Raw genomic sequence first — 26,823 nt, forward strand, 5'->3', positions numbered from 1 at the left:
TAATAATGATGATAATTTGGTCGTTCGGTCCACCACGAGTGAGACGCTGCTGTGCGCAAATTGGCTGCTTGGTTTCGCCCACAAAATGCACAGTCAATTCACTTTGCAGTATTTTCCGTGAAGCGCTTTCAGACATCTCAAGATCATGATTAAAAGGCTGTATCAAATGCAAGGATTATTATTATTACTAAGCGGTGAATATTTACCATTTAAGGCTGTAATTAGGTTCAATGAATAAACCATTTATTTCCTTGAACATTGTATTGGAAAGTATCTGGGTGTGGTGGGCAAATGGTAAGAAGAGTAAACTATCTGGGTGTGGTGGGCAAACGGTAAGAAGAGTAAACTATCTGGGTGTGGTGGGCAAAGAGAATCATATTGTCCAAAATAACCCAAAAGTACAAAGTACAGTAACAGTGCACCTGATATTTAAAATGCTGTTATCAGAAATGATTAGTTCAGTTTCTTTTTGAAACTGAAACCACTCAGGATGTTTTGAGACAGCTGGAACCATCAGTTTAACAAAGGTAGCTCTTTATTCATTTTCCTTGTCAATTTTGGCGTAAAATATGTCGTTCTTAGAGTCAAATCTGTTGATGCCAGAGAAAGAAATTTTGGATGTGGGCAGAGAAAGATCAGGGAATTGGGATTGGAGTAGATCATGTGGAGGAGCTGTAACTAGTACAGGTTAAGTACTTCAATGCTCTCTACACTCTTGGGTCAACCATAGCAAGAGTAGATGTGGCGTAAAACTGCATCATCCAAAACTAGCATTGTGCTTAAATAGCAACCTCACAAGAATACTCCTTTGTATTTTAGCAATACTATAGCCATTGCTGACTTAGACTTCCCTTTTATACCTCCCAAGCTTTAAATACATTTTTTCCCCTTTTTCTTTTATCCTCACTGTGTTGAAATAAAATTCATTGTCTGTGTGCTTTATTTTCGGTCTCAAAACTTCAAGATTGGAACTTCTTATTTCCCTCAAACTTCCCTTCCTCCTGCAGGCTTTTAAACTACAAACTTGGTGTAGCTTAGTTTCTTTGGCCAGTGCTGGAGCCTTCTTAAACTTTAAATTTAGTTCTGATAAGACAACTCTTGGGTAAACAAACCAAGATTTTCAATGTCAGCTCCTTAGTTTTGTTTAATATTAAATACCATTTGGATACTGGTTTGTTGGAACTCTGTATATATGTAAGCAGATGTTTCAGTAGCCTTGTTGCTTGGGATCTCAATACTGCCTCAATTGAGTAAAGAAATAAGAAAGTACAGCAAAATGAAGTTCTAAATCAAGCAGATTGATAGCAGGAATGTATCTAATTACTCCAGGTATAAATATCTTAAAGCAATAATTAGTTTGGTAGCCATGGTATGATAGAAATCCTTTTTGTTAAGGGAGGATAAACTGGAAAATCTGATTCATATTCCCATCAGAACTGATGATGCAAAATGAAACCAACATTGAAACCAGCAAATTATGCAATAGTCTCTCCCTACGTGTTTTTCAAGTTGAAAGTGTACAATTGATTTACTTCACTGTCTGGTCTGTATTTCTATCTATTGTGGAAGAACTCTTTTTTAAAAAACAGGCAGAATTGGTTTCTCGTGCTGCTGCTGCTACAATATTGTAATTTAAAGTTTAAGAAGTCTTTAGTACTGAACAAATAATACAACTTGTTATAACTGACAAGAACGTATGTGATTTTTCAGGATCCTACAGCTAGCCAAAGATGCCTGTGGATGTCAATGAAATCCTTCACTTAGTGTGTCACATTTCAAAGGTGAAGAAGATTCATGTTGCTGTAAAAAGTTCTGGGAAGGGAGCAATTGTAGCTGGTGCCTGCGCATTTTTTGGTGGCCTGCTTGGTGGACCATTTGGCATAGCAGCTGGTAAGTAATGTTTAATTATTCTTGTAAAAGTGTCAATTTTATTACAGTGATATCTACAGTGATATAAGCAGGAAATAGGAAAATTATAGTGGCAGTATTGCTGAGACTTACCAGTATATAAGCATTGTCTAACACCCAGTGTCTTGGGAACCACTGATCTCTTTCTGTGCTGTAAAATTCTCAGATTCTGATTCTATGATTTTTTCAATCTCTGTCTGAAAGACTTTGAATTTTACTGTTGTGATTCACTGATTTTGCTTCATTCTTGTCAGGTCACTGAGAGCTGTTTGTTTTTGAGGTGTTTCATCTGACTCGAGAGATTGACAGAAATCAAATGTAAAATTTCCTGTAGCAAGTTTAGCTGAATGATGGTTGTCTGTACTTTCATTTCAAAACCAAAGTTAACAGCCATAGTCAGCCGTACTGCCTTATGAATCTCTAGATTACATTTGAATCAATATTCATGTTAGAGAGTCATATTTTGCTTTGCTAATGGGTTATCTGGACTTGAGCTACAGATCAACCATGATCTTATAAAATTGTGGTACAGGCTCGAGGGGCTGAATAGCCTACTCCTGTTTCTATGTTTCTATCAAGATCATTTATAAAAAGCTAAATCCAAAATATTCAATAATAATTACAATCTTTGATGGAGTGTCTTATCATGGTCCTTGAGACGTCTCAAAGCTCTTCACGGAATACACTGTAAAGTGAATTGACTGCATATTTTGTGGGCGATACAAAATTGAGTCTCGAAATATATTTGTTCTTCCCCAGGTGGTGCAGTTGGTGGATTGGTGGGTGCCTGGATGACCAGTGGACAGTTTAAACCATTGCCTCAGATTCTTATGGAACTGCCACCAAACCAACAGAGGATGCTATCTGCTGAGGTGCACAAGATTATCAAACATTTGGATTGGACTGATGCAGTACATCTCGTAGCGTTAGTGATGAGAAATCCTTCCCTGACTCAGTTGGTGCTTCAGACAGCATTAAACTTCTTCTCACAGCAGTTTGATGCTCAGATAAAATATGAAGATTGACATCTTTATGCCGAGTGTTTCTTTCAAATCATTTGTCTGAAACAAAATCCATAAACTACCTTTTGAGTTCTATAACTATGTGTATATTAACAATGTATTTGCATGACATCACTAGACACACAATAATAACTGATGATTGGGAGTATGTTGGATGCAGGACAGGTGATTTTCTGTCACCTAATGGAGCCACCTTATACTGGAAGCATTTTCAGTCAATGTAGACAGTCAGTGCTCCAATATAATACAGTGGAGGGGTCATGTTTCCAGTCTAATTTATCATTTTTGCACTAATAGCAGCCTTGCATCCTCTCTTAGTGAAATTGCCAGATGGGGATTTCAGATCCAAATTGTAGGTATCTACATAACAACAACGACAAAATGACATGTGTATAGTGCCTTTCACGTCGGCAGATCATACTGTGCAATATGTAATTCTGAATATACTCTGCATTGTACCAAAACCTGAAACGCACTTTTTTAAGGGGGTGGGGGGGGGGGGGGACCAGACACAATATCACAAATCTCCCTGATCTAACATGTCTGTGCTTCAGTTTGACATGCATTGACACCGTGCACATGAGAGGGAAGACTAGTTTTGCAGTCGAACAAAAAAATACAGCAAATACAGTATAATCTAAATTGAAAAAAAAAGCAGCAGCAGCAGAGAGTGGTTTCTGTCGTGTGATGGTGCGCTTTGCAATTACGCTTTCGACATAAACTCCACTCGAACCTCTCAGGTTTCTCTGTCTCTCACGGTGTAGTTGGTTATATATCTATATATATATACACACACATACCTACACATGCATATATATATATATATGTGTGTGTGTGTGTGTGCAAAGGGAGGGGTGTGATGGGGATGTGGCGTTTCGGGGAAAGTCTACTCGGCAGCGATTGGAGAGGAAAAAGAAAGTCAGGAGAAAAACACGCGATAGCGAGTGCGCCTTCACTGACACAGCTGTGCGGGCGGTGCGGTGGATCACTGCAGCTGCAGTGCTGTAGTCCGGAACCAGAGGCAGCACCGACCAAAGTCCTTCTACCCTGAGCTCAGCAGCCTCGGGCGGTGCAGCCTTACACCAGGTACCCCCCCCCCCCCACCCCCCCACCCCCCCACACACACACACCCCACACACACACACACCCCAGAGAGAGAGAGAGAGAGAAAGCCTGAAAGCACTTCAGTCGCGATCATGTTATTTTCCACCCCCCACAGTGTCGTATGTTACACGAGTGTGTGTGTGTCTGTGTGTGTGTGTGTGTGTGACCAGTCCTGCACTGGAATGAGCTTTGCAATGGTAACGGTAGGATCCGGGCTGATTTAATGGAGGAAAAGGCAGGCGGGGGGTGGGGGGTGGGAGCTCACTCTGAGAATGTGAATGAGAGGGGGTTGCAAATGAGAGAGGCCTTTCTGTCTGTCTGTCTGTGTCTGTCTGTCTGTGTCTGTCTGTGTCTGTCTGCTCGATGTGTTGCTGCTGTTTTGAGGCTATAAACTGGAGGAATGGTGCAGATGTTTGGCTGATTCGGTTTCACTCGAGGCTGAGCGTTTGGATTCGGTTTGGAGTGTCTTCTGCTTTTAAAGGGACACACAGTGGCCTTCCCAGGTGCTGACTGAGCCCTTTCCTTGTCTATTTGCCAAACACACACACACACACACACACAAGCGATGGCAGTGATATTGGAAAAGCTCCATTGTTTCTGTGGAGCCATGTCCATTACATCATGCAGACAAAAAATAGCACATGTCTATGTCTCTTCCCTCTATCCTCATTGATGGTGAAATGGATACTTTTTCGTCGCTTGGTTTACAAAGTGTTTTCTACTGATTATTGCATTTTTTTTAAATAAAACCTTTTTTGCATTTTAAAAGACGGATTTATTAAACACCATGGTCCCTTAGTAAATTATGTGTGTGTGTGTGTGTGTGTTTAGCAAATAGAAAAGGCTGGAATAATTTGCAAAAGTCAAAGGGAGTTCAGAATTGTGCCTTTTGGCAAAAGCTGACAAAATACATAGTCATTACATATTACAATAAACCCTGTGAATTGTAATATGTCCTGCAGCTGAATGTGGACAAGATGGAAGCCATACTCTTTGGCTCCCGTCAACGTCTTCACTCCTGCGGATCTAAATTCGTCAACCTCCCTGGGCTCCCCCTCAGATTCACCGAACCAGTGCACAATCTAGGCGTCTGGTTTGACCCCCAGTTGTCTTTCCTCCCCCACATCTGGTCCCTGAACAGGACCGCCTTCCTCCACCTCCGCCATATTGCTTGCCTCCGACCATACCTTACCCCAAATGTAGCCGAAACCCTTGTGTATGCATTTGTCACATCCCGCCTGGATTACTCAAACTCACTCCTCACTAGTCTCCCCAGCTCCACTATTCAAAAAAATCCAGCTCATTCAGAACTCTGCTGCCCGCACATTGACCCGGATCAAACTCTGTACCCACATCCCCAGAGTTCTGGCCCAGGCTTCACTGGCTTCCCATCACCGAACAGATCGACTTCAAGATCCTCACACTCGTGTTCAAATCCCTTCACTCCCTGGCACCTCTCTGACCTCCTCAGCCCCCAATCCACCACCCGGCGCCTCCGCTCGACTGGCACCGGCCTCCGGCTTGTTCCTCGCAACCTCTGCTCCACCATTGGAGGTCACAGTCTCAGCCACTACTCCCCAAAACAGTAGAACACTCTCGCTCAATCCCTCCGCCTTGCCACCTCTCTCCCCTTTCTCAAGTCCCGCCTGAAAACCTTCCTTTTCGATGCTACCCTGCATGGTGGGCGTTATATAAGCGCAAGTTCTTGTAGTTGTGCAGTGCTTCGATACATGAAAGCTGCAATATCAAATGCAAGAATTATTATTGTAGGCAAAAAGAAACCTGAAAGGGGGAGAAAAGTGAATACATTGATGCCATACAGTATAACGATAATAGCAATCTGCTTGCAATGATGGAAGTGATGAACATGTGTGTGATTACAGGATCCTTTCGCTCACCGAAGATGCCTGTGTATCCCAATGACGTGATGCACTTGGTGAATCATCTTTCACAGGTGGAGAAGATACAGGTTGCAGTGAAAGGGTCTGCAAAGGGAGCAGCTGTGGCTTGCATAACAGCGTTTGCTGGCGGGCTGTTCGGTGGGCCTCCCGGAATTGCAGTTGGTGAGTGTTTGGACCCCGGTTCAAAGGGACAAAAAAAACATTTGACAAACCCCTGTATTAGTTAAAAAACAATCACGTGACACAGAGTGCTCTTGGGCCTAGTCTTGGTGTTCACAAAGATATTGTAGGTAGAATCCATAAAAAAGACAAAGTGTGTGTCGCCCTATATGTAAATCAGACATGGAATTAGGGCCATTCAATGGCTATTGTGACTATTCAATGATGGTGAAAAGGGACAGATCTGAGAGTTTTTACATCACACAATGATAAGCGTACCTGGATCCTTTTAAAAAAGGACAGTAGTCAAATTCATTGTGTTGTCTTACTATTCCGCAGTAAATAATATGAGCATATAGAGAGCTTTCAGACACTTTGTCCCCTGCTCTCTGAAACTCCTCAAATGCCTCCATCTCATACCTACCCTCTCAGCATTCCAAGCCCTTCTAAATATCTACCTCATTGACAGTGCCTTTGGTCACCTTCCTCATATCTGACTGTGCCTTAATTCGTCTCACTCCTCCCTTCTATCTCCTTCCTTGCTCGGGCTCCCACTCAGTTTCTGTGAAGTGTTTTGAGCATTATCCCGTGTCAACAATTCTATAAAAGCAAGTTGTTTATCCGTGTCATACTCTACTGGGTGGGACCCACGTATACCAGAAAGGTCTCGGGTTTAATTGTTTGTTTGTTTAAGCACTCCCAAGATGCTACCCTGGAAGAAGGGCACCATATAAATGCAAATTAGGATGTTGTTTATGGCAACATAACTAACCTCAGCCACTTTGAGACCAGGGTCACAGTAATTGGCCTCAGGGTTTGGGATAGAAAAAAACAGCTTCATATCCTGCCTCTGATGATTACCCTCTGACCCCTGGTGGAATGTGATTGTCAGGAGAAAATCAGATCAAGCTTCTCAGCTGTGATATGCTCTGAATTGCCTGTTGATACTTGTTGCCCAGCCTCATACATTGCCTGGTTCTGATACATTACCCAATCTCGTACATAAAGTGTAGCCTCGCAGCGAGAGACCAGACAGTTCCTTACCTCACACACTAGCAAGGAGCATTACCTTCAGGATAGGCATGAGGAAGCTTGAGAATAAAATCAATGTTAACTATTCATTTTAAATTTGAAAAAAAATGTCTGTTTGCCCCTCCTCAGGTGGTGCGGTTGGTGGATTGCTGGGTGCCTGGATGACCAGTGGACAGTTTAAACCATTGCCTCAGATTCTTATGGAACTGCCACCAAACCAACAGCAGATGCTTTTGACCGATGTGCAAAATGTTGTCCGGCACCTGGACTGGACTGACGCAGCACAGCTCATCGCATTAGTGATGGGAAATCCCACACTAAAGATCCGGGTGCTACAAGCAATCAAATTGTTTTTTCTAAACCAACTCAATGCCGAAGTGCGATATCCAGAGTGAAATCTACATAGATTCCGCGTGCCTTTGCCCATGAATCTCAATGGCGGTAGGTTGGTTGCAATCTGGAAAATAATAACTTTTACCAACATTAATTCAAGCCTTTGTGAAGGATATAATTTGGCCTTAGAACTATGTTGACAACTGGCAGATGACATGAAGTGTCAAAACTATTTAAATGTTCATTTATCCCCAGAAGCAATATTCCTAAATAGCTACTGTAAATTTATAACCATGGTATTCTCTCATTGACATACATAATGAAATGGAATCATACTAACTATCTAAACAATAATATAGGTTTCTTAAGGCCTGTTTGACAGTAATTAGTATTTACGGTACAAAGGTGCTGTTCGAAAGAATTTGCCAGGCAACGATGTAATGATGCACAATGGACAGATCCATGCTGGCAAACTTGTGACAGAAGAGACCTCAGACTCTCTGAAAGTAAAAGCACTACACAAATGCTCCCCTTCCCACACCTCCTTGTTAATTATAATGATTAAAAAGTGCATTCTGCATTGGGAAGTACATCATTCCTCACTGTAAAGAAGGCAATCCTGTTCCAACAACTAACACTAATTCTTAAAGAATATGCTGACAAGGTGAACATAGTGTCACTGTACAATACACCGAAAGTTTTGAAGCGTCACTCCTGTTACATGGGTCCCAGAACTAAATGGAAAGCAGCCAGCCAACAGCACCAGCAAAGCCAGATAAGTGGCGTCTCTAACAAAGAATGTCACAACACAGGAATAGTAGGTTACCAATACTATCAACAAAGTGACCAGTGCAGGGATATTAGATTCCAATGTAGACCCAGCTAAGCAGCAAAAATAGTTTGATTGAGTGTGATAGCAAATTTCTGGCCATTTCCTACATGGACGAGTAGCAGTGATGAGCCTCTACAACCAGACCTGGGTCATCCACCAGCTTCAATAGATCATCAGGGATCTCAGTAGGTACACCAAATCCGTCTGGCCATTGAAGAGGCATTACTGCATTCACTGCAGGCTCCAACTAGCGGGCCATGCAAGAGCAGTGTGTGTGGACATTGGTAGAAGAATTTGCTTGCTTTTAAAATAGGTTTTGTAATTAGGAAATAAAACTGAAGCTGGTCATCCTGCATTTTACCATATACATGCTGTCCCACTTTGAAAAGCAATTCCATTTTGAAGCCAAGTAAGATGCAACGACAATTAAAATTTATTGCAGTGACAAAGGAAGAAATCAAAGTGCCTCTTTACGACTGATCAGCTCACAATCAGTGTCCAAGAAAGTGAATTTCTGCAGACGGGACATTTTATAAATCATTTAAAACGTTTCAGAAATGTTGTGACAAGAAAAGGGAATGCCACTGACAGCCACTATTCGTTTTCAATGATGCTTAAATTTGGAATTTAACATTTTTTGGTGATAGAAGTCTTTAAAATGTCATAATCATGTATCAAGTTTACAAGTCATTATGGTGAATTAATCTATATAATGTGTATCAGCTATCTTAGCACTGTTATTGAGCCTTAGTCAAGTGTTTGAATTTGAAGTAATAGCACTTAGTGAAGTGTTTGAATTTACAATATTCTTGAAGCAATTTATGTAGGAAATAAACAATTTGAAGAGTTGTCGGGAGTAATCTTTTATTTTATGTTTTTTGGAAAAGAAGTGAGAGTTTGATAGCGCAGAATCATTTGCTAAATCTAGCAATGACAAGGTAGCAACTGATCAACAGAGAGCGCTTTCATTTGATAATAGGAGCAGACTTTCTAAAAGGAGGTGGTCGCCATAAGGAAGAACTTTAAATAGAAAGTACTTTATAATATTTCTCATAGCACAACTTTAAAATAAACTTGTCCCAGCCAAGAATTGTTCTTGCAAAAGGTTTCACCACAGAGTCTTACTTCATAACACTCCCTCAAAGCATTCATTACTGTCGGGTAAAGGTTTCTTATTTTCCACAGCAAAATGAGTGAGATCAGCTTAAAATAAAACCAGAGGCTCTTGCTCAGTGCATTGCATGATCTGTGCAAGAGGCAACACTCAAATGACACAGCGCCAGTGCAGAACCTATCCTCCCAGGAAATGTCAGACATTGTCGAGGAGCTTTTCGGAAGCAAGTTATTTTTGGTAAGTGAGCTTTCATTTTTAAATCTCGTCGGACACATAAGTCCATCAGAATTTGAAAGCTGAAAGTTTTTCCCCTTTTAATGAACTATTGACAAAATAAAATCAGTTCATACCACGAAAACTGGCCCCAATAATTCTGAGCACAGCAGGTCCTGGAGTGGCCTGGGAGAGGAACATTAAAGATGTTCTTTAATGTTTTCAAGAGAATAGAATGATCGCCTCACTCAAGTGGATATGAAACAATTTGGAGCCTGGGTATTGTGGTGTAGGAGGTTTAGAGCACTAGCATCGTGTCATGGAATGGTAGGACTTGGATTTGTGTTAAACAACTCATAACTTCACAGAATAGCTAGCCTTATATCCACTTTATAATATTAGTGGTTCAGTTCATTTTTTGCCTCTTCGTGCGCCACAATTAATGTAATGCTAGACTTCCATTTCCAACATTTTTTTGGTTCCTCAAATGCCTCAAGTGCATAACTTGAAGCACTTTGTGTTGTTATCCGAGGTGAAATAACATATACAGTATATGCAACAAAAACAACAAACTACATTTGTATAGCGCCTTTTATGTCAGGAGGATGTCCCAAGGTGCTAAGCACTGGCACACTGTGCCATGCAAGTTGTTGTATAACATCTTACCAGCAAAGCAGAGCAACTTGATTATCTCGTTTTTGCTAAACACATTAAAGATGATGGAATTTAGAGTGAAGGTCATGAGACATAGAAGCACACAATGAATGACTGAATTTTCAAATCTACAAAGCAAAGTGGATGCCAGCGAGACTGAGCTTATGTATTTAAATGTAGAAACAACTTTCATGTGGAACATGAACAGAGTAGATCTGAAGAAAATAATCAAGCGTCATTCAGCTAAAACAGATAGACATCTTCGAGAATATGTTGATTTTCTTGTTTTAAGTCTGTAACCAGAGCTAGGGTTCAATATTGATGTTGGGTCATAGCTCCAGCAGTTTCTGGTTGAATTAGCATCATAATGGAATTAGCAGTAAAAATCAGTCATTTTTTCTGAGTTTCCACAGGAATCTTTCTTCTGCATATTTCATTACTATAAAAACATCCTTAGGGTCAAATATAACTTCATGCATCTCTGAAAGGTAAGGAAATATCATTGCCTTCATCATTTCCCCCTTTCACAGCATGAATAAAGGAAACATTAAGATTTTCAAAGTCAGGCTTGAAAGTTTACTAGATTATTCTCCTGTTACAGTTCGGGTTATAAAAAATATAACCTGACTGTGCTGGTTGTGTAGCCAGATTTGACCAAACCCACTTATTTTAATTGTATACATGTAGAACTACTGTTTATTCTCATTTACCATGAATTAAAGCGACTCTCTCACCAATTACTGTGCAATGAAATCTGCAGCACTCAGCCCGGTTTCACAGACTGCATTAGTTAGACTTCAGCACCTCCCATCAACTACTACATTTAAGTCAAACATAACTAATCTGCCGAACCGTAACGAAACAGCAACCCATCTGAGAATATAATGCATAATCTGAGGAGTCAGTCAGTACTTCCAACATTCTCCAAAACGTACACCCATCACAATTCATGTGCTGAACCCAAACACATCTACATGTTCAAAAGCTAAGTTTAAAAAAAAGTAAATGAGCAACGTATTTGATTTACATTTTTAAACGAGAACCTCAACTTTAGTATAAACAATACTGGTTTGCTTGGTTTACTTGCACAGTTGTTTTAAGGTCATTGTTCCCAGGGGTTACTACTGTGGATGGGAAAACATCTTCATTCGACTTTATGGGATGTACAGGGTGACCATAAAGTCGTGACACGATTACAATGTCTAATAAGTCTTAAAGAAATTGTATATTTGTGTTAGATGATAGGATAGTTACCATGACTTTTTGATCACCCTGCATATATATGTGCCCTTTCTCCTATTTTGTACTGTCATCCATTTTTACTCATTATCTCGTTTTATTTACTCACTAATGATTCTTACCAGAATGCAGTGATGAAACTCTCCTGTATCAAAATAGTTTTTTTTAATGTTGTACCAGATTTCAGTCAGTTGGTGGCACAGCAGAGCTGTCCTGCACACTCAAAGCACACTGAAGTACATTTGTAACTGAAGTGTTCAAATGTACTTCAATGCCACACAGTGGAAAAAAACGAGCACTACAGTAGTTATCGCTGGACAGGAATAAAAGAAAAGAAAAATATTGTAGTTTGAAGGAGGACAGTAATCCAGTTTGTAAAATGGCCCCACCTTGGAGTTTAATTATTAAAATTTTATGATGTTATGGAATTTGTTCAAATTGAGGAAACTCCAATACTGGAAGAATCAAATGTTTTCGTGTATTAACACTCTGTGAGGCCTATTATTGCTTAAACAACGTTTTTTTTTGCAGTGTGGCCAAATGCAGACAAACCCCTCTCTGTCCCAATTCTGCACTAACTCTCACATCAGAGGAAGACTGTCCACCACTTGTGTGAATGTTTCAGATTTCCAGATACATGTCACAAGACTCCCTTGAAATGACTGATAGAAACCTTTATCCATCAGTTTGTGCTGGATTCAAATGAATGTCTAGAGGTTAAGGAACACTGCAAAATAAACATGGACACCACTCAGTCTTCCTTTCTTGAAGTTTGTTTCTTAAGTTCATTTTAGGTTTAAATTGAGTTTGATATATTTGTTTAAAAAAAAGTGAAATTGTATCACTCGTGGGTGGGATCTCATCTGGGCGCATCCAACCAGTTTCATAGTAAATGGATTTTTATGTTGGTTTCCACTGTGCTGATTCAATTGGATGATTAAAATACTCGCGCAGTTTAGGGTGTTATACATGTTTTCATATAAACCATTTCGGCATGTCAAATAGTTTTTCACAAGGATTCCATCACAGTTTTACTGAGATTAAATGGTCTCTGGTCTGAAACACAGTATTCATTCAAACTGGAAGCGGCGACTTCTTGGTAGCTGCAGTGATCAAGCAAAAAAGTTAGGATGGTAATGTTAGCTTAATATTTTAGAAAATAATAACTAACACCGTTTTGAAATGAATGAATTTTATTTTTGACCAAAATGATTTCAGAGAAATATAACATATTAACATTGTTGCAGATCCACAAACACATAAAAATATAATGAATATATTGTGAATATAATTACAATTTGTCTGAGCAAAACAATCAACGCTCGACAAGCCCAAACTTTCACCTTATTATGTGCGATAAGTAACCATTATCTGATTAAAAGCTTTTTACCTGATACGTTTATTTACAGCTTATCCAAACTACTAGGTTTTTATAGCTTTTTATAGCTCATTTGATTAGTTTGTAGCAATTCTGGTTAAATTCTATGAGTACAAAGTTCTTTTTCAAGCCTGAATAAGTACATGACTTCATTTTACCATTTCTACCGTGTCAAATGCAAACTAGAGAACACACAGTTTAAACATTTTGCCTACTCTACCTCTGCAATCTCCTGCCCATCTCCTTCTGATCTGCCCTCACCCCCATTGCCAAGTGAGATTTTGGCCACTTAGCACATGCTGCCTGGAACTCTTTTCAAAATCCCTCTGCCTCACACCCTGTCTTCAGAACTCTTCTAAAGACCTACCTCTTAAATTGTGCTTTTGAATATCTTCCTCCATCCTCATTACTTCACACTGTGCTCCGGTTCCATACGGATCCTTCAAAACACTTGAGAGACTATCTAACCTGAAACTTGCTCTATGTAACAGCAAGCTGTTGATGCTTATAGAGTAGATAAACCATTTAATTTCATACTTCATTTATCCAACTGAGCAACGTTATGGACCTAATCATTTTCCTTGCTATTGTATTCTTTTCACCCTTTGTTGTGTCTTGCTCTATCGGCCTTGAGTCTTTATCTGTGATCTCAGGAAAAGCAAATCAATGACAGTGAAAATGTATTATTTCTCTCACCACCCACTAATGGAGCAAGGGTTGCTCTGAGTTCTGCAGCATTACACCAATCTCTGAAAGAATGTTTTACACATCAGATTTGTACAGCACCCAAGAAACAACTACAACAAATTGCATTTATAAAGTGTCTTTCATGTCGGAAGGACATCCCAAAGCACTGGACAGTCAAAGGTTTGCATCCAAGCTGGTAGTTGAAATCAAGAGGAGTAGAGGCAAAGAGAGATGATGTCCGAAAAACCCCAAAGAAAAGTATGGGAATATTTTTCTCGGATCAGTCAAAAAGATTACAAATCTTTGCTGGAATCCTCAACACCATGTTGCTTGACAAAATTGCTTGTTGGCGGGGAGGGCCTTGCTTAACTGTTAGGGTAATTCTTTAGTTCACTGCGATTGAGTTTGTTAGGTCTTAGGTGTGGAAAGAAGACCGAGGATGATCTTCTAAAAAGAAGGGATCTTGGTTCATCCACTGCTCATGTTTGTCCTCATCACTTGACTTGTCACTGTCGTCTTCGCCGCTGGACATTGTTGCGTTGCCAACGGTGGAAAGCGCATCCACTTCTGTCGCTAACTCTTTCTTCTGATGTTCCACCAGTTTATCATAACAGAGCGTACATACTCTCAAAGGCTTGGAGGACTGTTTTGGCATGAGAAATTTCTGCTTTGAACAGGATTGACACACCACAAAACCACATTTCCGGCAGTGATGCTTACGGACCATGGCATTGAATTTGGTTTGAGTGCAGCGCATGCAGATCTCAGTCATTTTATCTGGTATCCAGGGGGCTGCATGCTCAGTAGATTGCTTTCTTCCTGTCTTTTCCATCAGTTGTTCAACACATCTGTTAATGTGCTTGAGCCAGTCTTCTTTCTCAAAGGGGGTCACCGCACACACTATGAATGATTTTTGGGAGGTTTTTACCATCCATCGATTTTTCAGACCATCATCGTCCACAAGATCCTCAATGTTGATGTCCTCGAGAGGTATTATATGTTGGCTCACGAACTTCTTCTTGGGGATGATGACACTTCCATAGACCAGGATGTCATTAAACAGGAAAAACATTCTGGGTTTAGGCTTTTTGCGGCACACTTTGGTCAGCAAGCCTTCCCCCACAAGCACTCGGCCTTGCACTGCCAGGGGCTGGCCAGTTGTTCCGAAGCAATTTTCCACCATGGTGATACGCTGAGTGTTGGCATCGGTGTTTGCCAGGTGGTCCACCATCTTATTCAATTCGCCGTGTGAAACGTTTATTCCTACAGTTCAGGAAACGTAGAAGCAAAATGCTGTTAGCTGCTATCTTTTCCCTCATGTAAAAATATTCTTTAAAATTCTTAGAAGTATTTCCAGCCCCCTCAATATATCTCACTATTTAGTATACATTCTATATTAAAAAAATCAGTCAATCAATCCACAACTGTTTGCGACGCATTGCTGCCACGTTTCACCTACAAAATACACAGTCAATCCATTGTACAGTATATTCTGTGATGCTCTTTGAGATGTATCAATGACATGATAAGGCGCTATATTAAATGCAAGGATTATTATTATTATTTATTATATCATTGACTCCAATTACAACCTTTTATTTAGCATTTTATTTTTGTGGTAGTTACTGGTTAAAACAGATCTTACAGCAACTCTGAGGGATTAAATTATCCTAGTCTTTAAGAAACAACAAAAACAAATTGCATTTTCAAGCATCTTTCACATTGGGCGAACATCCTAAAGCACTGGACAGTGAAGCCTTTGAACCCGAGCTGGGGGTTAGAATTAAGAGGACAAAAAAGAAAACAAGTGAATGGTGAATCTCTGGAGCCCCCAAACCACCATAGATAGCAAAAGTGAGTCTTTACCCAACCCAAAGAATGCAAGAAAACAATACAGCAGAAAGGATCGCAGAAGCTTTAATCGTCTTTGTGCTCCAGCTTAAGTCTTTAAGTCAAACAGCCTGCTTACATAAGAACATAGGAATACCTGGAATGAGAAAAGGGCATTTAGCCTATCCCTCCAAGGCATTCCATACCATGTATTTGAAAACAGCAAAATAGTTCAAAGCCTTATTATCTTGCCGATTACTGGAGGACTTTGAAAGTAATGGCAGCTTTCCTTTCATGCAAAAGCATTCTTAAAACTCTTCTCCCTGGCTGTTCGGCTGACAATGAACTGGAAGATCAAATGAGATACCCAGCCATTCACTGGTTACTGATTCCTCTCCTCTGAGGAAGTACAGTACCTTACCCCCATTTAGTTCCTCTTCTGACTGCACAGCTAAGATTATGCACAGCTCCTCTGTCTGGTTCTACTGCAGTGTTGCAATAGGCTCTGAAGCAAACTACCAGCTGTTGCACATTGTAAATGTAATGCAGGCTTTGAAGTGGGGTAGGGTGGAGAGCAGGCCATTCTCATGAAATTCTTAAAAGAATGCAAATAAGTGAAGTTCAGTTTCCCAAGGTATGATCTAAAATTAGATCTTTATATATATATATAAAAAGCCACAGAATTAATCGAGGAGCAGGTTCTGTGTAAAATCACAAGTTGTTTTTGCTAAACTTTTTTTTGAAAATGAAAATATTTTTACAAAAGCATTAAAGATTTTCAAACAGATTTCTTACACTAATTGCTTCAACAATCATGCTCTCTGCTTTGACAGGATAATAAATTTTCGACTTACCCAGTCTTTGAATTCCCCTTCACAGCTTTTCCTGTTGCAATGCGGGCTGTGGCAGTACTTGTCTTGTTTTACGGGGAACCAAAAGCTCGATTGGTGCTGAGAGCTAACAATAGATTGATTTAACTTTTCTGAAATACAGTAGTACTCAACAGCACAGTCCTTTTTTTTCCTTTTCGTCTACTGTGTCTTATGACTCTGTCTGGCTGATCTTATGCTGCTTGTTTGTGAGAAGCATTTCTGACTTGTCAGTTTAAACCTGCAATTCCAGTTCTGCAAAAGCAGATTTTGGTTAAAAGGTCAGCCCAGCTATATAAAGATATGAATATTTTGCTAAGGAGTTGCCCTTCATTGTAAAATGCCATAAAATTTCTTGGTCAAATTACACCCCAAAGCAAAAGGAGAAGGGAAAATTGGTAGAATGGCTTTTTCTAACTCCCAAGTTTTCTTATGTTCTCCGTATTCAACTGTTTTCTTAAAGACGGTGCTTACACAAACATGTTACACAAACAGCAGGCTCAGAAGTAAAGTGTCTCAGGCATGTCTGTAAGCTCATACNTTTTTTTAACCAGTAACTAAACTAAAATCGCATAAAAGGTTGCGCGTAGCCAAAAGAAATTTTAAGCAAATTCTATGAACGATCTCTGAAACTGCCTGAAAATCTCTTTTTGAAAAGCTCTCAGCTATTTTAAGTGAATAAACATAGTAAAATCATGAGCAGCACATTCTTTAAGACTGAACAGCTCAGGTTCACATATATTTCGACCGTATAACGACTTGCTGTGGAAGGAAAACATATGTAAAAGTCTGAACCTGTTTCATCGGCCAAGAATTCTGCATGTAACTGGTATACCTCTCGCTACCTTTGCCCAAAAGCACAAAGGTCAACAAACCAATGTTTGTTTTATCGGCACTTATCTGCTGCTGTAAATGACAACAGAAGTTAACAAAGGAAACACACTTCTTTTTTTAACAGTAATTTTGTTTTTAAAGAAAACTGCAGCCCTACCCTCTTCTTGCGCTGTTATTTCCATTAGTTTGAAACTCTGTGATGGTTTATCGGGATACTCTTTATCTTAAATCAGGGATTCAGTTTGGGAACTTCCTCCACTAAATACAGTTGAACTTCTGACAGCTCCTCCAAAACTAGATTCCAGAATGAGGAATACAGGATACAGGATTTGACCTAGATTGCCTTATTTTTGTAGTCCATTCATCGACTCTAACTCCTCTGCACACACACGCACACACACAAAGAGGCTTTATTTTTGTTTCACAGGGCTGTGTGGAGGTTGTATAGATAAGTTACCCTTTCCCCAGAGGAACAATCCTTGTCTGATGAGGACCTGGAATGTGCTGATCTGACATGAACTGAAATCATGACACAAGTCTGTTTACGCTGCTCATTTGGCACCGAATCAACATAATGTTATAAATCGAACTTCCTGCGCTCCCATGTTGCTATATAATCAGAAGCTATTGTAAGTGGTTTGGCTCTCAGCAGAGCAGCACAGCAAAGGGAGAAGCAGGAAATTTGGATCAAAGATCTGACCACATGTGTGTGGTGCACTAAAGGAGTTAGTGGTTCTGCTTTCTCATGATGTGTTAATGCTGCCTGCCCCTATACCCTGCTGGATAAAACCATCGCCTAGTGTCACACCACCAGATATAGATGAGAAAGTCACACAATTTTACTATGATAGCTGATCTCAGTCAGGGTAAGAGCTGTGGTAGCACTCTTCTGCTGGTTGATGACAAAACCAGCCAGCACTACTGTATTTGATCACTAACCAGTGCCCCTGCATGCCCAACCCCGCCCTCCTGGCACACAAACACACTCTTACATTGCTGGAAAGGTGTGTCATACCTTACCAAGCACTGACTTGGAAAAATAACGCAATCTTTTCTAATTGATAAAGAAAGCCCTGGTTATTTGCAACACACACATTTTGTTTGTGCTGAGGCTAAAAATATAAATGGGATCCAATCATGAAAGGCCAAGCTGCACATTGATCATGTGAATGAAACATCACAAGTTCAGAAGAGAGGTACAGATGAAGAAAACCTTCAACTGGGACCTTTAATCAAACAACAGAAGGATATTGTGGAGAAATTCTCTTCCCCGGAATTAACTATATAACACACTATAAATAGTGCTTTAAAAATAAAAGTTATGATTTCTGAAATTCACTTTACTGGCTTTCGTCATAGATTACAAGAGCGATTCTGATGAAGGCTTTTCAGACCATTTGATTTCATCCTTCCAGAAAACCTACCCCAGGGTTTTCTCATTTCAGCATCAAAGCTTTTAAATGAGTCCAGCATGCCATTTTAGGTTTATGTTATCTAAAGTTTATGACAGTCCAAAGGATTAAATTTCCACCAAATTTCAGAGGGCTCATAAAAAAATGGTTAACATTTTGTGGGGTAGTTTGACATTAAACGCAAACATTTAAGGCACTCTTACTGATTTCTTAAAAAGAAAATTTTTTGGTTCCAATAAAGTAAAAGAGACAAAATAAACTGAATAATTATCAATGGTGACAATTGGTGTTGTTCACACAAGTGAAGTAAAAAGCAACAAAAATCACATCATTGATTTTTTCACCTATTTAGTGAGACAGGTAGATTCATTATTTCAGAGTCACTCTCTATCTTCATGCAGGTGCTAATATATTAAATATCAAGCACTTTGTTGCAATCTTTTACATAAAGGACACTATATAAATGCATGCTGTGTACTAAGACAAGTATCACTGTGATTGCAGAAACCAAATCTGTTGAAGGGATGAACACACACACTTCAAAGTTGGAATTGGTGGCACTTTTCCACCCAATATATAAGGTACAGATTCAGATTCTACCTCGCTTGTGCTTTACTCCATGCGCTTTCCTAGCCAAAACGTGTCAGTTCTACATTTCAAGTCATCATTTTCCCTTGTATTTCCCTCAGTTCATTAGTCTATTCTGGAATGTGGCTGCTGTTCATTCTCTCTGGGCGCTCAAATTCTACTTTGTTGACATCTACCATTAGGAGCCAAAATCACTTTCAGATCTTTCAATTCTGCCCAGTATTCCTTCTTTTACATCTCTAAATGTTGCAATGAAACCCTAAAGCTTTAGTTATTTTGCATGTGTCAAATTCATGACAAAATCAATGAGTGGCTATTTCAACCACTGTTTGCTCCCTTTTTATTAATGTCACATCTCCCCGTGCACAGCTGGTTTTGTAGGCAGAAATCAGAGCAGGTGTGTTACCTGATGCCAGTCTTTCTCGTTCTCTCAAACTAATCTGTTCCGCCATGAATCTTAACTAGATTTCAAAGTCTCTATACAAATCCTCAGAAAGTGGTGCTATTTTCCATCTAAGTCTCACAATCACTCTTAAAACTGGCAAATACGGAACATGCTTCCAAAGACTTTTCAGAAAAATCTATAAAACTGATGAGATTCTGCTGAAATTCAAAGTTTTTTTCAATAAGTTATTTTTTAGGTGGAAAATTGGTCTGTCCCATGAATTTGTTTAATTGTTATTTGCTGCTTCATCAATTTCACTTCAACAGAATCACACTGACAACTTTTCCTGTAATTGACAGAAGGTCACAGTACCAATCCTACAGTTGCCAGACGATGTCTTGCCTTCTTGCTCTTGAATCTTGGCAATTACATTGTCCCCGTCATCCTCTGGGTCCAACTCTTTGTCCTATATATTCTCATAGTTCCTCCATTCAGCCAAATCAATCCGTCAATAGATCAATCAACCGCTGTCGCACCGACATCTGTTAAGATATCCCCTGAGATCCTATCTATTCTTGTAGAAGTCTCTTTCGTTTGCTGAATACAGTAGTTGGAATGGTCGGTTACATTCTTGCCCCTTAGGACAGCTATCTATTTCAACCTTTTCTCAAATTCAAAAACTGTTCTGATTCAAAAAGGTGAAAGTATTGCTGTGGTTGCTGTAATGAGGCAAAGTGGGCACTTCAGCCTTTGTACTGTGCTTGTTTTGAGCATCAATTATGAAACATCCAGATTAGGAATAGCACAGGCTAGATATTGTTCAGAGTTCCTATAACCATCCCAACCCAATGCTTTAACCTCAAGCTCAACTACCCTCATCAAAGCCAGTAATGTTCATAAATAAGAAATAGTTATATGATCTACTTCACTTAAAACTTCCTGCTGCTATGATAAACAACTCCGACTTCTCTCATCCATAGAGTCCAAGTTTATAAATAATGTAGCATTCTGTTACCTAAACCTACTGGACTTCAAATGTATCAACAGAATTCTTGTCAACGGCAATTGAATTTAGTTTCCGAAGGATGTTGTGCTTACCAAGGAGAAATTGCAAGAGCTGGGAAATTGAATACTTTTGCATTTCAGGCACCCAGTGTCTGTGACTCTCACAAAGGTCAGATGGTCTGATGCAGAGCAAAGCTCCTTCCACTCTCCTGTGTAATTTGCTTTAACCCCAATCAGACAAACTATCCCTACTGCCCAAGTGAATATGTCCTTTTCCCACACCAGTTATCTTTTAGACCTGCCAGAGTAAGAGTGACAATGGCCCTGGAATACTGGGCTACTTGTTTCTGAAATAAACAGTGTGGTTAGGGCCTGCACCCACTAAATACTTAGATATGCCATAACCTGGATAACAGCTTTAAAGGCGGAAGACAAGATACTGCAATGTCATCAGACTGGTCTGGTGAAAGGATGAAACAAACCATTGCAGCCCCCAAGCAAATTTTTCTCTTAAATCAATGCAAGCAACTCTGGTACGTGTTGCTTTATTACAGGCAGGAATTAACCAGTTACCACTTTGTAAATCTGCAGTAAAATAGTTGAAAATGGAATGTATTATCATCAACATTGTATTTCCTTCCTCAATTAATCATGGGGTTCATTAAGTTCAAAACATTCATGAAGGTTTCATTATATGTCTTTATACCACCAGAACCACGAATGAACTTTATAATAATCGAATATTCTGTAAACCTAATAATTATCAATATGAGAAAAACAACATTCAGTTAATTCAGGTTGTGTTTATTGTGTTCATATGAACTACAATTGTATGTGTAAAAAAACTACACTCAGATGCATTTAAATACAGTCCAAAAATTAGATTAGGACACATTCAGTTCAGTTCTGACAGAATCCTTCACTGCACAGCAATTTAATGTGAGAATCTGATGGGAAATTGCACTTCAGGTTAACAAAGGATCCCAGGAGATGAGGCAATCGATACACATTCCCACTAAACCGTACACTTGTACTCCACTTGACAGGTTCAAGTGTTTTCCACTGAAGGCGTGTCCGAGAGTCATTGATAGCGCTTATTAGCGTGAACCCGCAGTCTTGCCCTCGATTTAAAGGTCTATGCTTCCTTTTACTTTAAATTTCCTAGCTGAGCGTTCACCTGCTCTTAGCTGGAACTTGCTGCCGTAGATATATGAAACAAAGCGATCGATTTCCACACTAAAGACACTATTCATCTTGGGTATAACTAGGGGGAGGGAGTGGGGAAAAGAAGGGCAAAACACCAATTAGAAGAGCATGTGAAATTCAGAATAAAATGGACTTCTATTATTCGGTATTTAAATGCTTTAAAAAAAGCTAAATTACATTTTAATAGAATAAAAACAGATAAGTTCCCTGGACATGACTGATAATGTCACTCACCGCCCACAGAATCAATGCTTTCTAACTATGAAGATTAAATTACAACTCACGTGTAAAATAGAAAATGGATTCCTGGAAACAATTTCAAAACAGTAATTTGAAGAACTGATATGGAGGGGATTAAACCTGTGGCACTCCCGAGCTTGCTTCAATCAACTTATTTTACACAATTCAATGCCTCATATGTACCCTTTTTTTTTGAGTGACCTTGGACCGGCATTACAATCTCACAAAAGCTAAACTCAAAATTGAAGTTAATCTTTTACAATTGGAATGCACACACTCTGCGCTGAACAGAAATGATCACTAAAGTGAAAATGTGGTTGAGCTGTACTTAATTTTAAGGAGATAGCCACTGATCTTTTATCTTAATAGGTCCATAGTTGGTGACTAATTGATGCTGCATACCTTTCAGTTTATTTTCCATAGTAATAATCTTGAATACGTGTTTCAGTTCCTGTAGAATAATTCCTGTGGTTCCTACGTAAGAGGGACATTTGGATTTCACCACTGTAAAAAAAAATTATAGCAGAATGTCTGAATAATTTGTTGACCAGTTGCATGTTATATTTCTTGTTTCCATACAATAAATATATACCCATCATGTTAATAAATGAATACCCATCATTACAAGGAGAAAAAAATAGAAGCTGTTAATAACTCTTTTATACTTTGCATTTACCAATAGTTGATGCAAATTCAGTTCAAGCATTTGACTAAGACAGATTCAGAAAGGAAGCAAGAGGCTGATTATCACTAAAGTAATAGTGAGAGAGAAAGAATATGTTCTGTGTGAAGCTTAAGTGACAGTCCGAGCTGAACATGCTGAATGGCTTTTCTTAAAACTAGAGTTTCTTTGATTTAATATCTTAAATACAACAAGGTTATGTGTTAAATCTGTGAATTTCCTGCTTACAACAAAAAAAAACTGAATTTGAGGTTACCTGTCACAATGGCTCCATGCAAATCTGCTTTCAGCAACTTTGTCTGGATCAAATACGGCTGCCTGGAAAAGTATCAATAACAGATGCAACTTTAAAGGGCAAAGTCCGACTCCCAAGGTCTCGGTTTTATTTCTTATATTATTTTATTTCTTGAATCTAACACAGAATTAGTCAGTCAGGACGCTATCTAAAATTTGGACAATTTGTTTTTAGATTTGTTGTCATAATTCAGCAGGCAGTTCCAATATAAACCCGACACAAGTGTTTACACTTAAACATCGCCCTCCTGTAACTACCTGTCTCATTATGTCACCTTCATGAAAAAAGATATGTCAAATAGATGATGTGATGATATAAATCACCATATTATGAGCAGGTATCAACATAAAAACAATAGAGTGCTTAGCTCTTTTTTGTGTTGCTTGCCTAACAAATGAAGACTGTGCCTCTTTAATAGATTATCATTAGTCATGATCTTTCATCTCAGTCGCTCTGCAATTAGAGGTGTCCTTTCAACAAAAGATTATAGAATATTGCCTAATTTAGAAACAGTGACAGATTATATACAATAAATATATTCTGCAAGCAGCAAAGGACAAACAAGAGATATCTTTTCCCTTTCCTTCAGTTCAAGAAAGACAAACTACATGCTTGGGACCATGTGATGCCAAATGTCTAATCACATTTGATTTTGAAGTAGGAGGGGAGGAAACAGACTCTTTGTGTAGACTCTTAGTATTTTGTACATGGTCACATTTCACAAGAAGCAATTCTAGAACGATGCTAAACTCACAATCTGAGCCATGAATAATTCTGGAAATCCATTCTTTAACTTTAGACCTTGTTAACAGATTGATCATTTTAAGAATCAATATTTTAGACGTTAACATACTGCTGCTCGACGACAGACTAATCACTAGATTTCCACAACAGCCGACCTTCCTTTGTATTGGTGCGAGTTGGCGAGTACTTCCAGATGTACTCACAGTCAAATTATTCAGTCAACAATCGAGTCTGTTATACTCAGCTGCATTGCATGATTATTGTACTTACACATCAGGTTTAAGGCCATTACACAGACTACGGATGTATTGCTTCCACAGCCCATTCAAAGGGAGAAATAAATCGTATCTGCAAAGAATGGAATTAGATCAATCTGGACAGGGGTTTAATAATAAAATCAGAAACACTGGAAATCCACAAGTCTATTAGTCTCTGAAGAAGAAAAACAGCTCAATGATTTGGAGCCTTCTTTCCCCCCTGTGCTGGTGGATTTTCAGGATTTTAAAATTTCACTTTTATTTCTGTAATTCAGCAAATGTGGAAAACAGTTTTTTTTCAAATTAAGATATGGCACGAAGCCTGAGTTAAACATTCCCAAATGAGCCTGATATTAGCAGACTGACACTGGAATAAAGACACTTTAAGTTAAATGATTAAGTTAATTGCAAGCAAGAGACCTGGGTTCAATTCCCGGCAGGCAAAACGTTGGGTAGTTTCATTACTCCAAACCTCTCTATTTATCTAGCAGTAAGTAGGAACCCAGTTGTTAGTCAATTGGCGGATCGCTTTTCCGGGGCTAATAATTCCTCTTAAAAAAGATTGGTCACTTCTATCCACAACTGTTTGTGGGACACTGCTGTGCGCAATTGGCTGCCACATTTCGCCCACAAAACAGAGTCAATTCACTTTACAGTATACTCTGTGAAGCACTTTGAGACGTCTCGAAGATAAATGCTACCAGAACTTGTAACAAAATATCTTTCATAAAAAATAACCATTCTTTGGCATTACTCCGTGGTTCTAAATTATAACAAATAACATATTAGCAACTATAAAATACACTACCAGAAAGAGTAACAGTTTACCTATGTTGGTCTGGTTTCAGATCAAATATTTTCATTTCCCGCCTCTCCTTGGCAGACAGACACTTGTTTTTCCTTTTTTTCTTGTGCTTCGTAAAAGTATGCTGCAGACTGACCTCCTGTCCCTTCAGACGGTTCTGACTCTTCAGATACCTGTTTTTTCTTTTACTATTTGTGCGCTTCTTTAAATAATGTTCCAGAACGACAGCCTGTCTCTTCAGACGGTTCTGAATGTCCTCATCTCTCAGTCGTGGCAAACTGCGCTTCAGAAAAGCATCAACAAATGCTTTGGCTTGTTTCGAGCTCTGAGGCTGTCAACAAAATGTTTTTTTTTGTTTAAAAAAAATACAGAAAACATGAGGCTGACATGCATTTTAGATGCTGTTCACGAATAAAACCCGACTTCAAGCATTAAATCCTGACAATCCATGTACCGTGCAAACAAAGGACAATGTAACTTTTAAATATGAATTTTAGTGTCAGCTTGTCTCGGTGGTAGCATCCTCGCCTCCGAGTCAGAAGGTTGTGGGTTCAAGTCCCACGTCGGGACTTGGAAACACATGATTAAGCTGACCCTTCATCGAGGTGCTGGGGATGTGCTGAGTTATCAGATGAGACATTAAACCGAGGTCCCGTCCACATATTCAGGTCGACGTTAAAGATCCCATGGCACTATTTGTAAAGAGAAGGGAGTTTCTCCCAGTGTCCTGGCCAACAATCCCTCAAATAAAATTGGTTACGCACACCATGGTTGTTTGTTGGGACATTGCTGTGTGCAACTGGCTGCTGTGTTTTGCCCACACAGTGTATCCTGCGAAGCGCTTTGAGACATCTTGGCCACGGGATAAGGCGCGATATCAAATGCAAGAGTTATTTTTTAATAAAGTTTCATTAACTTCACCCATACTAAACAGCATGCCTTCTACACCTGAATGTGCATTCAGCCGAAGCTGATCAAGTGTTCGCTTTAGGTTATATCTGAACTGATTTTGGACACAGACATCAACCAGGTAACCCAGACACGGTCTTCTGAAGGGCACCGGCATAAAAATACCAGAGGGCAACAGCAATTGGGGGTAAACCAATTTACCTGAACATTCAAGAGTTTTGCTTCCTTTGGGGGAATCTTACTGTAAACAATATCTGCAGCAGAGAAGCCAAGGATCAGAGTTATTAATCAACAGCAAACAATGTCACTCAGTCCCACCTGCAACACACGTCCCACCTGTCAGCCCCTTCCCCCCATCAGCCCCTGTCCCCCATTACCCCCTTTCCCCCCAATCAGACCCCATTACCCCCTTCCCCCCTCTCCCCCCGCAATCACCCACTCCCCCCCATCAGCCCCCCATTACCCCCATCAGCCCCTCTCCCCCCGCAATCCCCCCCTCCAATCAGCCCCACATGAAGGAGGAGGTGGCAGCGCTGATGAAAAGCCTCCGCTGTGACAGCCGCTTCACTCACTGTCCCTCTCCATGTTCTCGGGCTCAGGCCATTCGGCTCCGCTCAATCGCGTCACTTCCGTCGCAGAAGAAAGACGTCGAGAGCGCCGCCGCCGCCCATTGTCCTGAGCTCCAGGCGGGAGAGAGACACAGACACAGAGAGAGAGACACAGACACACAGAGAGAGAGACACAGACACACAGAGAGAGACACACACAGAGAGAGAGAGACACAGACACAGAGAGAGACATAGACACACAGAGAGAGACACAGACACACAGAGAGACACACACAGAGAGAGACACAGACACACAGAAAGACACAGCCAGACACAGACACAGAGAGAGACACAGACACACAGAGAGACATAGACACACAGAGAGAGACACAGACACAGAGAGAGACACAGACACACAGAGAGACACACAGAGAGAGACACAGACACACACACAGAGAGAGACACACACACACAGAGACACAGACACAGAGAGAGACACACACACACAGAGAGACACACACACAGAGAGACACAGACACAGAGAGACACAGACAGACACACAGAGAGAGAAACAGACACAGAGAGAAACACGGACACAGAGAGAAACACGGACACAGAGAGAAACACAGACACACAGA

At 39.9% G+C, this 26,823-nt stretch overlaps 4 protein-coding genes across 8 annotated transcripts; 2 read left to right on the forward strand and 2 right to left on the reverse strand.

Annotated features, from left to right (window-relative positions):
• Nucleotides 1–314: 314 nt before the first annotated feature.
• LOC103176049 (protein C19orf12 homolog) lies at nt 315–3,336 on the forward strand. Of its 2 annotated transcripts, none has more exons than XM_042340500.1 (3): nt 315–332; nt 1,711–1,890; nt 2,668–3,336. In XM_042340500.1, the coding sequence occupies exons 2-3, from the start codon at nt 1,731–1,733 to the stop codon at nt 2,931–2,933; spliced, it is 426 nt and encodes a 141-aa protein (XP_042196434.1). In that variant the 5' UTR covers nt 315–332; nt 1,711–1,730; the 3' UTR covers nt 2,934–3,336. The 2 variants fall into 2 exon arrangements, with proteins under 2 accessions (XP_042196434.1, XP_007887586.1); XM_007889395.2 differs by lacking the exon at nt 315–332 and adding an exon at nt 469–527.
• A 442-nt stretch (nt 3,337–3,778) lies between these two features.
• Nucleotides 3,779–8,740, forward strand: LOC103176048 (protein C19orf12 homolog). Its single transcript, XM_042340499.1, has 3 exons — nt 3,779–4,016; nt 5,918–6,097; nt 7,256–8,740. The coding sequence occupies exons 2-3, from the start codon at nt 5,938–5,940 to the stop codon at nt 7,519–7,521; spliced, it is 426 nt and encodes a 141-aa protein (XP_042196433.1). The 5' UTR covers nt 3,779–4,016; nt 5,918–5,937; the 3' UTR covers nt 7,522–8,740.
• Nucleotides 8,741–12,686: 3,946 nt separating this feature from the next.
• plekhf1 (pleckstrin homology domain containing, family F (with FYVE domain) member 1) lies at nt 12,687–17,128 on the reverse strand. 3 transcript variants are annotated; one of them, XM_042340181.1, is made up of 3 exons: nt 17,071–17,128; nt 16,261–16,363; nt 12,687–14,839 (listed from the first exon to the last, which is right to left on the reverse strand). In XM_042340181.1, the coding sequence occupies exon 3, from the start codon at nt 14,805–14,807 to the stop codon at nt 13,992–13,994; it is 816 nt and encodes a 271-aa protein (XP_042196115.1). In that variant the 5' UTR covers nt 14,808–14,839; nt 16,261–16,363; nt 17,071–17,128; the 3' UTR covers nt 12,687–13,991. The 3 variants fall into 3 exon arrangements, with proteins under 3 accessions (XP_042196115.1, XP_007887590.1, XP_042196116.1); XM_007889399.2 differs by lacking the exon at nt 17,071–17,128 and having other exon boundaries at nt 16,261–16,708; XM_042340182.1 differs by lacking the exons at nt 16,261–16,363; nt 17,071–17,128 and adding an exon at nt 15,828–15,969.
• Nucleotides 17,129–21,282: 4,154 nt separating this feature from the next.
• Nucleotides 21,283–26,270, reverse strand: pop4 (POP4 homolog, ribonuclease P/MRP subunit). 2 transcript variants are annotated; one of them, XM_007889400.2, is made up of 7 exons: nt 26,210–26,270; nt 25,839–25,891; nt 24,752–25,059; nt 23,937–24,014; nt 22,884–22,945; nt 22,348–22,449; nt 21,283–21,763 (listed from the first exon to the last, which is right to left on the reverse strand). In XM_007889400.2, the coding sequence occupies exons 1-7, from the start codon at nt 26,220–26,222 to the stop codon at nt 21,627–21,629; spliced, it is 753 nt and encodes a 250-aa protein (XP_007887591.1). In that variant the 5' UTR covers nt 26,223–26,270; the 3' UTR covers nt 21,283–21,626. The 2 variants fall into 2 exon arrangements, with proteins under 2 accessions (XP_007887591.1, XP_007887592.1); XM_007889401.2 differs by lacking the exon at nt 23,937–24,014.
• Between the last annotated feature and the right edge of the window lie 553 nt (nt 26,271–26,823).

This window comes from Callorhinchus milii, unplaced genomic scaffold (assembly GCF_018977255.1).
Source record: "Callorhinchus milii isolate IMCB2004 unplaced genomic scaffold, IMCB_Cmil_1.0 Scaffold14, whole genome shotgun sequence".
In the NCBI taxonomy this organism is placed as follows: domain Eukaryota; kingdom Metazoa; phylum Chordata; class Chondrichthyes; order Chimaeriformes; family Callorhinchidae; genus Callorhinchus; species Callorhinchus milii.